Source organism: Peromyscus maniculatus, chromosome 15, assembly GCF_049852395.1.
Source record: "Peromyscus maniculatus bairdii isolate BWxNUB_F1_BW_parent chromosome 15, HU_Pman_BW_mat_3.1, whole genome shotgun sequence".
In the NCBI taxonomy this organism is placed as follows: Eukaryota; Metazoa; Chordata; class Mammalia; order Rodentia; family Cricetidae; genus Peromyscus; species Peromyscus maniculatus.
This window is the reverse complement of record NC_134866.1, coordinates 30,101,277-30,114,836: the sequence shown is the minus strand read 5'-3', so window position 1 is coordinate 30,114,836 and position 13,560 is coordinate 30,101,277. Positions and strand designations below refer to the sequence as shown.

Sequence of the window (13,560 nt, the reverse complement as noted above, 5' to 3'; positions counted from 1 at the left end):
TTGTAAACTCTGAAGATTACATTTTAAGCAGTAGAAATCAGTTATTCAAATAATATCTCGTGTATGTATTTGCTTGAAAGAGTAATCTATAAGAGCTGAAAGGTGTAGCACGAATTTTAAAAGGTCTTATTGATAAACACAAATCTGGAGCCGGGTATTAGGGTGATCACTGAATGATCAGAGAAACAGAACAATTCATCAAACCTCATCTTTAAATTCCTCGGCTCATCTTGTTTACTCAGACTGAAAGCCTCTGAGTCCTCATCAAAATGGATCTCAGGTGAACTGCTACTAAGAGCTAAAAGCTTAAAAATGCTCTAGTTCCTGGTCCTCATGCGTTATATACCTTTTTGCTTCCTGCTATCACTTCCCGGGATTAAGGACATGTGTCACTAAGCCTGGCTGTTTCCAGTGTGGCTTTGAACTCACACAGATCCAGATGAATCTCTGCCTCCAGAATGCTAGGATTAAAAGAATGTGCTACAACTGCCTAAACCTATATTTAATATAGTGGCTGTTCTGTTCTCTGACCCCCAGATAAGTTTATTGGGGTGCACAATATATCAACCACACAAAGTTACTTCTATTCAATGCAGTAACTACCCCAGACACAGCCATACAGGGACGATGAAAGTAGTTTTATCATATAGAACACAAACAACCAAAGCATGGGTTTATTTAACAACTTGTCTTGTTTCATGTCATAACTGCTATAACAAACCATTTTTTTTCAAATTTCTTTATGTTTATTATAGGACTTGGAAGATTTTATCATTAAGTTTGGAGAATCGGGTTTTGTCCTTGTGGCACTGGGCTCCACAGCAACAATGTATCAGACCAAAGAACTTATTACAGAGATGAACAGTGCCTTTGCTCGCCTCTCTCAAGGAGTGCTGTGGACATGTAAGGATGCTCATTGGCCTAAAGATGTCAGAATGGCTCCAAATGTCAAAATCATGGATTGGCTTCCACAGACTGACCTTCTGGGTAAGAACTTCCTAGACTTCTTACTTTATTTCCATTAATATGCTTTGAGACTTAATAGATAACTGATGTCTGAGCACTTGCAGTTGCAGAAGAAAAGGCTGCTGATAGGTGAAGATATATGTCCAGCAGGCAGGTAGAAGGAGCTAGAGTACTTGGGAGAATCAGTCTGTGCTCTAGACTTGTCATAGCAACAACTTCCTCATCCTTTTCAACACAGACAGATCACAATTCCCTAAATAGATATGTAGTCTTGACTTAAGAGTATTTATCATTGATCACAACAACACAATCTTGACCAATATGTGATCTATAACTACTCCTTGGGCAGTTGCCACCATTTGTTGCTGCTATTCTCACAGTGATGTGAGAAATCCTTGGTATTTTTAAACACACACACATATAGGTGTAAGCATGAAGACACATCTTGGTTGTTAGAAAGGGGCTGAAAACTCAGACACTTACAACATGGATATTGTGGGGTTGAGAACATAGAGAGATATTTCAGTACCAACCAATGTAAGCCCACAATACAATATGAAGACACTGATTTCTATAGCAACAGAATTCCCTAGAGACACTTCCCTTCAAATTTTTTGTTTCTATGTGATTTTATGGATACCTATATTTTCTATACTCAGTGGCTGAATCAGAGGTTTGTACCTAAGACTGACTCCAAAGACGCTGGGAAATTTTTCACATAGGTCTCTGTTCAGTAAAATCATAGGTTATACAATAGGACTAAGACTTGCTTTCTAGGAAAAATGGGTAGATTTTTGTGTGAGGTATAGTTTGGGATGATTTCTTTATGATCATAAGAAATGTTTGGTAGCTTTCAATATGGAGCAACAGTCAAGACCTGTAAATGCAGAAGTTTCTGGTCTATGATCCCCTTCTGTAAGCTTCTCAAAACAGAGCCGATAACACCCATAATATAGACTTATGTGAGATCAGACGTAAAAAGTAAGAGAAGGCCAAGGTTAGACAAGTGAAGAAGAAAGCATCAGTGGAGAAGATGAGGATGAGCAGAAGGACAAAGAAACTTGCCTGGCTTGTCACTGTCCTTGTAGCTGTGCCTGGGTTCTAGGTCTTAGATAGATTTTGAATGAAGTAAGGCATCTCTCTGCAGAGAGAAGGCTGGGTATCACATGCTGGAACATTGCAAATCTCTAAAGCAACATCAGTAAATTCATTCTCCTCAGCACATTGTTATTTCTTGGGTCTGCTGCTTTACCTGGAATCTGAAACGTTGATAGTGACAGATTGGATGATCTTTCCCTTTTGCAACAGCTTATCCTAGAATTCGTCTTTTTGTCACTCACGGGGGGATGAATAGCATAATGGAGGCCATCCAGCATGGAGTACCCATGGTCGGGATTCCCTTTTTTGGAGACCAGGCTAAAAACATGGTTGTAATAGAAGCAAAGAAAATTGGTGTTTCTGTTCAGCTAGAGACACTCAAGGCAGAGACATTTGCACGTACACTAAAAGAAGTCATAGAAGACAAGAGGTATGCAGCTCTATGGGGTTGGGGTCTCTTAGGCTGAATATAGGCTTAGTATTAATTGGACTGTGTAGTCTGTTTATCAACGAAACAGAATTTTGTGAGATGTGTTATAATACATGTATGATACGTGAAAGTCCTGCTTTTCCTTTGCTAATAATCCTAATTTTGGGTGAGGAGCTGAGAATATGCTTCTACCTGATGTGGTGCGATGACTTCTTATGGTCACATTATTTTTTTGATCTTTCATATTTTGGGTACCTATAATAGAATTTCAGTTGAAGCAGGAGAGATCATTGGCATGTTCTTTACGTGGCCAATCTCCCTGAATCATCAAATACCTAAAGAATTTCTATTGACTCAGAAGTTAATGATCTTAGTTACTATTGTATTACTGTGAAAAGGTACTATGACCAAGGCTACATGTAAGATAAAGCATTTATTTGGTTCTTGCTTACAGTTTCAGAGGGTTAGTCCATGATCATCATGGTGGTGACTGTGTCTGCAGGATGGTACTGGAGCAATAGAAGAGAGCTCACATCTTGATCTGCAAACAGGAGGCAGAAAGAGCAAGAATGGGCCTGGTGAGGGCTTTTTGATCCCCGCCAGTTAGAAACCTCCTCCAATAAAGTCACAGTTCTTAATTCTTCCTTAACAGTCCACCAACTGATAAGTAAACATTCAAATATATATGACTATGGGAGCCATTCTCATTCAAACTACGACAAGGACAATTGCATGGCCTTAATGGGCTGAACTTCTCTCTTCAGGGTCTTTTTGTTGAACTCACAGAACCATCTCTCCAACGTTGTCCTTAGGAGAACATGTTTTTGGCTATTACTTTTTCTGTCCTTGAGGTCACTCATCATACACTACTTTCTTTTTAACACTTTGAAAGATTTGCAATATCTCCACCATGTGTGTCATTCTTGTCTGTTCCATACTAGCACATATGAAGCATGTACCATGAGGAAGCAGTGGTATCAGTTTCTACTCTGTTCCTGGGGCTCAGGACAGGTCTGTTATAATGGAACTTTTTACAAATCTAGCACAAATGCAATAGTAACAGAGACAAAAAGAGGTGACCCACATATTCCTTGCCCAACCAGCACAGTGATTTCATAATCAAACACGACTAAATACTCAGGTTTCAATGTCCCAATCACTTAATCAGACAGACATCATGTCACATAGGTTCACATATATTTAATGTGAGCATACCTTCAGCACAATAGGTGAAATCCTTACAGACATTAAAAATGTTTCTCTTCAAGGGTTAATTTTGATCCTTCTTGTATTAGGTTTTTCTGTTTATCTTTTCATTGAACATTTTTTAAATTGAACTTTTAGTTGGGACTCAGGTAGACAGTGTCAACAAAAATGTATGCTAACAATTTTGTTAAAGCTGACCTATGGAAATGTACTAGAAACAAAATGTGTGTGTGTGGGGGGGGGCATGTGTATATGTTATAAAGTCCCAACTACTGGCACAGCACATAGGTAACACATTCTCTCTGTGTCTGCCCATAGGTTCAAGTCTGCAGCCATGGCTGCCAGGGCCATCAGGCGCTCTCATCCCCTGACACCTTCCCAGCGTCTGGTGGGCTGGATTGACCACATCCTACAAACAGGGGGAGGAGCACATCTCAAGCCCCATGGCTTTCAACAGCCATGGCATGTGCAGAACCTGCTGGATGTCCTATTGTTCCTGTTGGGGCTCACTCTGGGCACCTTGTGGCTGTTGAAGAAAATGCTGGGCTTGTTGCTCAGGTCCCAGGGTGTGGTCAGGAAGGAAAAGAAGTCCTAATGTTAGGGTTGGCCTGGGGAAGGATGCTGGAAATCTGGCTTTTTACATGCCTGCCCCTTCCCTAGCACAAAGTACTCCCAGGATTCTCCTCTTTCCCTCTTCTTGCTGGGGGACCTCCAGTTGTCCTCACTGTTTTCGGCCTCTTTCCTAACACTCATACAATACACTAACTGACTGGTGACTCCACTACCTGGATTGCCTGGCTCTAGTACAATCCTTTCTTTCCCAACTGTTTCTTCTCTTCACACCTTTCTGCCATTGACAGTGTTATGACAGTTTCATCCTCTCTGTGACTTCTATTCTCTGACTCTAATTTCTCATATTATTTGAGATAAAAACCCCAAATATTGGACAAATTCTACTTACTCCTTTATTTTTCTTATCTTATAATCTCTTTTAGAGTTCAGAATGCCTGGACTACTCCATTCTACTCTTCCTGTTAGGAAGGAACAGCCTCTGCTAGCATGTAATATCTACCAATTTATCTGATAATGACAACATATGAATGCCATCAATTCATTTTTCTTGGTAGAATACAAAATAAAGTTCACAGAAAATTGAAGAGTTTGGAGAAATCATTTTTGATATGACTTACATGATAAGTTTATTTCCTTATGTGTAAAAAATTTAAATAAGTAAAGAAAAGAAAACACAGTCTATCCACTTATTGAAGTAACAGCTATGTGTCAAATCGGATAAGCCAGAGAGAATGAATTTCAATGCCATTAAGTAAGAAGATACAAAGAGAAGCGATATACATAGCATTCCTGTTGGGATGAACTGTAGCTCAGTAGCAGGTCTAGAGGGAGATTCCGGGCTTTGAAGACTGTCTTTGGCCCTGTTCCCTGAAACTAGCAAACTGGGCAGAGGTTTGTTGAAGGAATGGACTGTGCCTCTGACAAGGGAACTGTACATATGGTGAGCCAACACCTGGTGGCGCTGTGGTCACAGAGTTGGGAAGAAGTACCTTTTTTTTTTTTTTTTTTGTTTTTTTTTCGAGACAGGGTTTCTCTGCATAGCTTTGCGCCTTTCCTGGAGCTCTCTTGGTAGCCCAGGCTGGCCTAGAACTCACAGAGATCCGCCTGGCTCTGCCTCCCGAGTGCTGGGATTAAAGGCGTGCGCCACCACCGCCCGGCTTAGAAGTACCTTCTTGTAAACAGAGTTAAACCTGATAGTTTATACTGTTGTGACCAAATGTCAGACACACTTTAACAGGGGGTGGGACGTCAGTGAAATCATGACATCATATTTGGAATCTGCGGCTGGATGTGTTTTTCAAACCTTAGAGCTCTGAGTACGTCTCGCCCTTCTTTATTAGAAATACGACTCTCTCCTACCTTCCTCTCAAACCTCAAGGTCTTGCAAAATTTATTTCTTCTCTTATGATTTAATATGAGTCCTCAGAGTTCAAATTAAGTTTGAATGCCATCCTAGAGCTTGATTCTCTGAGTTACCCCTCACACTCCTAGCTTCTGTCCTAACATGGTACATTGAAAAGAGGACATAGTTAATACTGGCTTTGTGTTGACAAATTGACTAAATGATGGTTAATGTGAGCATTCGAGTATCGTGCTTGACTGTAATTTTCCCTCTGACTTTATCAAGTCATATCCAGAAGTATCTTCCTACATCAGCTCTGGTAGCATTGGTGTCAGAGGGAAAAGTGACTGAAGTCTGCATTCCTGTATCTGGTCTTCCCTAAGTCAAGTATGATTTTGCATGAGGAAGTGGCAGAAAAATACACTTTGAATTTCTTACCTATTGTTACCTATGGTAGAGGAGAAAGAATCCTGCTGGGACTCAAATCTCCAATGTCTGTTGTTTGTCAAGACTTATAGGAAAGCCATTGTACCAGTCCATACTTACTTTCCTGCTGTGGTTTTAACGTGTTCTCCCAAATTCATATGTTAGAAACTCAATTCCAAAGTTTATATGTCAACGACACTTTCCAGTAGAAGGTTTGTGATATAATTAAAGTTAAAAGAAGTCCACAGGGTGGGCCCTCCAGGATGGCTACAGTGTGGCTTTACCAAAAGAGAAGAGGGCCTGGGGTTGACATGCTTGTTCTGGTTGGCATATGATGCCCTTTCTGATGGTTACAGTACAGTTTTACCAAAAGGGGACGGGGCTTGGGACTGATGTGCTTGTTCTGCTATGGCATGGGATGCTCTTATGACGCAGTATGAAGCCCTACACCAGGTACTGAGCAGATCCTTGTACCATGTGTTCTCGTCTCTCCCGTCTACTATCTCGTCTACATCTCTATTATCATAGGTAGTAGATAATGGAGCCTTTGAGCTCAAACTCATAATCACCAGGGATGGGTTTGGAGAGGTAAGACCAAGGCCCAGGTTTGTAGGCTTTTTTTGTCTTATGATCTTCCCACTGAAATAAGAGATCTGAGAACCCAAGTCTGGACTGCCCAGGTCACCTTCTCCCTTTTCTGAATATTCTTACAGAAAATATCAACTAGTGGAGGATAGTTGTGTATATGGTGTGTGTGTGTTTGTGAGAGAAGAGGAAGAGAGAGAGAGTGAGAACGAGAGAGAGAGAGAGAGAGAGAGAGAGAAAGAGAGAGAGAGAGAGAGAGAGAGACAGACAGAGACAGAGACAGAGACAGAGACAGAGACAGAGAAAAGGAGAGGGAATTGTTTTATCATTTCTTTCCTATAAACCTTGTTCAGTATTCAGGGGCATTAGCCTACTAAAGCGTTTGTATGAGTGTATGAGTTACTGGTAAGCATCTTTGACAATCATATTCAGAATCTCATTGAAGACAGAAGTAATAGAATCCAGCATTTAAACCACAGAGGAGAACATGAAATGTAGGATCAAAGGGATATAGGGCATTATATATAAATAACTATAGCTATAACTCTATGTATTACTACACACACACACACACACACACACACACACACACACACATATATATATATATATATATATACATATACATATACATATACACATATATCACAGAATTGGTTTCAGCAAGTGAGTACTGCTAAATTACTATTAATTCCTACTAATGATCCAGGCCTAATGTCTTTTCTCGCTTCTATAAACACACAATACCTAATTTGTTCAAATATATCATCCTTAGCAGCTTCTGAATGTGTCTTTTGTCCCTATCCCATTCTGCTACAAGAAGCTTTGCTAGAGAGGGTTGGGCAAGACACTGACCTATGAGTACAGTATACATGATTAGGAGCCATTTTACTGTATGTTCCTTTAACAGAATAATAGTATTGGGCTTTCCCCTAGACCCATGGCCAACCTAGTCTCAGGTTCTTGGGCACTTTAGCAGTGTCAGGTATGTGTTGCATCTCATGGTGTGGTACTTAGTCCCAAATCAAAACATAGTTGGTTACTCTCTATGGTGGTATTCTATTTGTACTGAAATGTGGGTTTGATTGTATGTTAATAAATAAAGTTGCCTGGGGGTCAGAGCTATTAGAGCCATAGAAAGAGCATGGCGGTGGTGGTGCACGCCTTTAATCCCATAGATCTCTGTGTGTTCAGGGATACAGCTAGCATTGGAGACATATGCCTTTAAGACCTAGAGGGCTGTACTTACAGGCAGTGATGAGGCAGTCATGTGTTTGTGTAGCAGGAATCTTAAAAGTTCTTATTAATAAAATCAAACCCGAGGCCAGTTATTGGGGTGAATACTGGAAGGTCAGAGAGACAGAACAAGCCACAGCTATCTCACCTACCCGGATCCTCAGCTGGTCCTGTTTCCTCGGACTAGAAGCCTCTGAGTCCTCATCCAGAATGAATCCCAGCTGTACTGTGCTGCTTCAAAGCCTGAAAGCTTAACCAGCCAAATGCTTAACCAGCCAAATGCTTCTAGTTTCTGGTCTTCACGATTTATATACCTTTCTGCTTTCTACTATCACTCCCTAGGATTAAAGCCTCACTTTCTGGGATTAAAGGCATGAGTCACCATGCCTGGCTGTTTCCAGTGTGGCCTTGAACTCACAGAGATCCCAGATGGATTTCTGCCTCTGGAATGCTAGGATTAAAGGCGTGTGCAATCACTGCCTAACTAGTGGCTTTTCTGTTCTCTGACCCCAGATAAGTGTATTAAGGTACACAATATTTTGGGGAACACAATACCACCATATGTTTGGGTTTACAACCAATTATAAGGCAGAACAGAAAGATTATTTAAAGACATACACACAGGAAATAGCTCTCTTTTGGGAAGCTAGGAGCACTGCAGGAGGAAGGGTAAGATTTTAGCTCTGAGCTTTGACCTCTCGGCTTTCTCTTTTACATTGGTTCTGTGTTTCTTATTTAATAAGATGGTTGGTTACATCTACAACTCTCTTATCAATTGTACAACTATTACACAAGTATAATTTTAGGCAAGCTGCTGCTGCAGGTCTCAGGTTTTGTAACTCAGTGATATTAATGAACTCCTTTCTCCTCTGGAAATGTGACATGAACTTTCACACACTATGCATGTTAGTCAAGGTGTGTGTGAGTGTGTGTGTGTGTGTGTGTGTGTGTGTGTGTGTGTGTGTGTGTTGTGAGAGAGAGATAGACAGAGAGAGACAGAGAGACAGAGAGACAGAGAGAGACAGAGACAGAGACAGACAGAGACAGACAGACAGAGAGAGAGAAAGGGAGAGGTCTATGTGTGTTTCTGTGTAGATATGAGTGTGACATTTCATACATACATATGTAAACATATATGTGGAAGGCAGAGGTTGACACAAGGTATTATTAGGTGTCTTCCTGTTTGTTGCTCTCCCTACTTTTGAGACAAGGTCTTTCACTGGATCTGGAGCTTGTCAAGTAATCTAGACTGTTAGGCCAGCAAGCCCAGGATGTACCTATCTCTACCTTCCTGGATCTGGGATTATAGTTGCCTATTTCTTTATATGAGTACTGAGTATCTGTACTCAAGTCTACAGGTGCTTCATGTACCTAACCAATTCCGCAGTCCTGAGGTCTGATATTGGAGGTGAGGTGAAGATGTGTATCTCTGCTACAGAAAAGGGAGGAAGAGAGAATCTACCTTTCTGTTGTATTTTTTTTTTTTTTACTTCTAGGCCTCAGCAGATGTGACAGTGCCGAGACCCTTTGGATGAAGATGGAATTTCCTTACTCTTTTCATTGATTCAAAAGCTACTGCCATGTGGAAGCAATCTCACACATGGCCAGAAATAAATCTTTCCCAGCTATCTGAGTATCCTTGAATCTAATGAAGTTAACAATGAAATTAACCATCACATTAACACATTTGAGAAGTATGGGAACAATAGATTGGGTGGTGATTTGTTGTGAAGAACAGTACAGCCCCCTTTCTCACATTATTTCTCCTTTTTGTCTCTTCAGTTGTATGACTGTGAAAGGAGCGTGATTATATATGAATACAATGCTTAAACTCAGACACTGGTAACGACTTGTAGACACAAGACACCATGTTGCAAAGCGGAATTCAAAGCTGTGTTCTTCTACATGCTTTGAAAGTAATGAAGCAGATTCTTTTTCTGCTTTGAGGCTGGGAAATGTCACTAAATCTGTTTAGTGTTCAAATAGAATGTGAAGATGACTGCATAGGCAGTGTGCTCCTTTCTCTTGGGATGACTGATAAGTGGCAGAATGCGAAGCAGTCCTGAGCTTGCCCTGGGGAAGATGGTGTAATACTTCCATTCTGTGTTATGATGTTCACCCAGAACTGCAGGTTCAATTTTAATTGTTTTGACTAAATAGTTATGACTTTCCTTAGTTACGATAAAAAGTAAATTTGGTATAAAACTTTAGAATCACTAAAATAAGATAGACAATGCAATATTTTCTCTAAATTGTTAAATACAAATAAATGAACTGAATACTGTAAATGTTATTTTTTACTTTAAGTGTTTTTGTTGTATATAGATTTACTATGTTAAAGTTAAAGCCTTTCATTTTTGTTTATACAAAAACGGGGGGATGTAGAATATTAGTTGAAGAAGGGTTACATTATTTTATACTGTGTAATATTTGTTTAATGATGCAAAGATGTGTTGCATTCTTTTATGTTGCATTTGTTTAACTCTGTGAAGCTGTGTACTTTGCCTGTCTAAACACCAGATTGAGCTCTTTATTAAGATCTGAACAGCCAATAGCTAGGCAGGAGAAAGAATAGGCAGGGCTGGCAGGAAGAGATGACATAGGAGGAGAAATCAGGGAAGAAAGATGGGGAGCAAAAGGAGAAGCGGAGAATGACACCAGGGTCCAGTGTCCCAGCCAAACAGCAAGCCATGGAGTAAGAAGATGAGAAAGGCTAATACTTTGTCTCTCAGGTAAAGTCCTGCAATTAGGCCATTAGCACATTTTCATGAATTTGTGAGTAGGGGGAGGCCTTGGGCAATAATCTTAGGTGTTTTACTGAATCATTAGCTTACATTGACACTATTGGAGATTTTAAGACTGGCACCTGGCAAAATGGGTTGCAGATATGGCAATAGGATAAAAATAGAGAAATGACAGAGGAGGCAGAGTCTTGTAACTTGGGGAATGGACCTATAAATGGTTCATGGTACATGTCACTTCAAGATGCTGTCATTGACAGCATTTCTCAGGGTTCCTTCATTCACAATTTAGAGAGTTATTTAGAGGCAGTAAAGAGGATATTGTGGCTAAAGGACAAGTTAAATATTAACTCAGCCCCTGATCCTCTATTGATTCTGGCTAAGAAGTTCAGTGTTTAATGGAAAGAGACCACAGCGACAAGGCAAAGAGCAAGAGGACATTTAGAAGACCAGAATAAGTTCTCCCCTTTTACCTCATTTCAAGGCCACAGCCAGTGCTTTGTGACAGAGGCTCACAGGGTCCCTTAGTGGCACACAGTTCTCAAGCTGAGCATCCTGTACCTGTGCTCCACTTGATTTACAGATGGCTGAGCATTGGATTGGGATTCTAGTGAGCTTATTTCTCCTTGAGGTTCTTCTTTTGGATGCTGCAAAAATCCTGACTATATCTACAATTGGTGAGTGCTTGCTGGGAATATAGTCTTGTGAGACCAGTATACTTGGGTTAACATGTCTCATGCAAATAGCATACAGTGGACCGACCATGCAGGAGATTTTCTAGCTAGGCTTAGATCAGACCTGGAGGAGGAAGGATGCATTGTGAAATATGGTGCTCAGAAGGGATTCTACCTAAGAGTGGGGGTAAATAATAGACTGAAATAGCATCTGATGTGGAAACATCACCAGGAGACTGAGTGGTATTTTGTAAGGAAGATGAAAAAGGCTTCTCTAGTGGGACTTTAAATTGTGAGTTGATGGGAGGCATATAAGTCAAAGTGATCAGTCTATTTCTGCAAAAAAGGGAGCAATGAGCATTTCATGATTTTTCAGGGGTTTGGCTGACATTCATAAACATTTTTGGTTTCAAAAGATTTTTTTTCTCTACAAGCACCCACTCACTGAATTTTCATGTCATCAGAGCATCATCTTATTGTAGGAACTGCTATGTTTACTCTGAACACCACAAATGTTCTTGCTCCATTGTTTGGTCTGCAGCTCATGATAATTGGTTAGGCTTTATATACATGAATCAGTGATAAAAGTCAGGGTTGGGTAGGGGAAATACATATTAGTACCAAAGGCAACAGACCACATTAAACCCATATATAGACTGTTTTAAAATATTTTTTTCAAATTGTTAATGTGTTTGCATTCATAGTTGAATAGGACGTGACCCAAAGTTTAAGGCAGGAAAGGACACAGATATAATAGGAAGGCATAGTTGATGAATGTGTTATGTTATTTTAATCCTAAATTGAATACCTATTGTTGTTGGCAAAGAGTCAAGATTTTAACAAAAGTAACCTTCAAGCTTCTGCTGAGAAGAAGGTGTATTCTTTTTTGTTAGGGTGTAATGTTCTGTAGATATTGATTAGTATATGTAGTCCATTTGAGTCATAACATCAGTTAAGTCCCTTACTTCTCTGTTAAGTTTCGATCTGGCAGATCTTTCCAGTGGTAAGAGTGGGGTGTTGAAGTCTCCCACTATTAATGTGTGGGGTTTGATGTTTGATTTACGCTTTAATTATGTTTATTTTACATATGTGGGTGCCTTTGTATTTGGGGCATAAATATTCAGAATTGAAACTTCATCTTGGTGGATCTTTCCTATGATGAGTATGTAATGTCCTTCTTGATCTCTTTTGATTGATTTTAGTTTGAGGTCTATTTTGTTGGATAGTGGGATAGCTACACCAGCTTTCTTCTTAAGACCATTTGACTGGAAAGACTATTCACAGCCTTTTACTGTGAGGTAGTGGAGTTGAAGTGTGTTTCTTGTATGCAGCAGAAAGATGTGTCCTGCTTTCATTTCCATTCAGTATGCCTATGTCTTTTTTATAGGTGAATTAAGTCCACTGATATTAAGGGATATTAATGACCAGTGATTGTTAGTTCCTCTTATCCTTTGATGGTAGTGTGTGTGTATTTCTCTTCTTTGGGATTTACTGCTGTGGAATTTTCTATTGCCTGTGTTTCATGGGTGTATCTGACTTCCTTAGGTTGAAACTTTCCTTCTAGTGCTTTCTGTCGGGCTAGATATATGGATAGGCATTGTTTTAATCTGGCTTTGTCTTGGAATGTCTTGTTCACTCCGTCTACGGTGATTGAAAGTTTTGCTGGGTATATAAGTTTAGGCTGGCATCCATGATCTCTTAGTGTCTGCATTACATCTGTCCAAGTCCTTTTGGCTTCCAAAGTCTCCATTGAGAAGTCAGGTGTTATTCTGATGAGTCTGACTTTATTAGTCACTTGGCCTTTTTCCTTTGCTGCTCTTAATATTCTTTCTTTATTCTGTATGTTTAATGGTTTAATTATTATGTAGCAAGGGGACTTTTTGTGGGAGTCTAGTCTGTTTGATGTTCTATAGGCTTCTTGTATCTTCATTGATATTTCCTTCTTTAAGTTAGAAAAGTTTTCTTATGTGATATTGTTGAATATATTTTCTGTGCCTTTGAGTTGGTATTCTTCTCCTTCTTCTATCCCTATTATTCTTAGGTTTGACCTTTTCATGGTGTCCCAGATTTTCTGGACGTTTTGTGTTATAACTATTTTAGCTTTGGTGTTTTCTTTGACTGACCAATCTATTTTCTCTGTTTTATCCTCCACACCAGAGATGCTCTCTTCCATCTCTTGTATTCTGTTGATTATGATTACATCTGTGTTTCCTGCTCATTTACTCAGATTTTCTATTTCCAGCGTTCCCTTTGTTTGTGTCTTCTTCATTGTTTCTATTACAC

At 39.8% G+C, this 13,560-nt stretch overlaps 2 protein-coding genes across 2 annotated transcripts in view; both read left to right on the top strand.

Moving 5' to 3' along the window:
- LOC143268652 (UDP-glucuronosyltransferase 3A1-like) overlaps positions 1 to 4,334 on the top strand; it is a 47,132-nt gene extending 42,798 nt beyond the window's left edge. The window contains exons 5-7 of the mRNA XM_076551786.1: positions 756 to 987; positions 2,275 to 2,494; positions 4,019 to 4,334. Of these exons, the coding sequence (XP_076407901.1) occupies positions 756 to 987; positions 2,275 to 2,494; positions 4,019 to 4,295 (729 nt within the window). The 3' untranslated portion in view covers positions 4,296 to 4,334. The remainder of the gene's footprint in view (positions 1 to 755; positions 988 to 2,274; positions 2,495 to 4,018) is intronic.
- Positions 4,335 to 10,195: 5,861 nt separating this feature from the next.
- LOC143268653 (UDP-glucuronosyltransferase 3A2-like) overlaps positions 10,196 to 13,560 on the top strand; it is a 39,953-nt gene continuing 36,588 nt past the window's right edge. Inside the window, exon 1 of the mRNA XM_076551787.1 lies at positions 10,196 to 11,280. Within this exon, the coding sequence (XP_076407902.1) occupies positions 11,187 to 11,280 (94 nt within the window). The 5' untranslated portion in view covers positions 10,196 to 11,186. The remainder of the gene's footprint in view (positions 11,281 to 13,560) is intronic.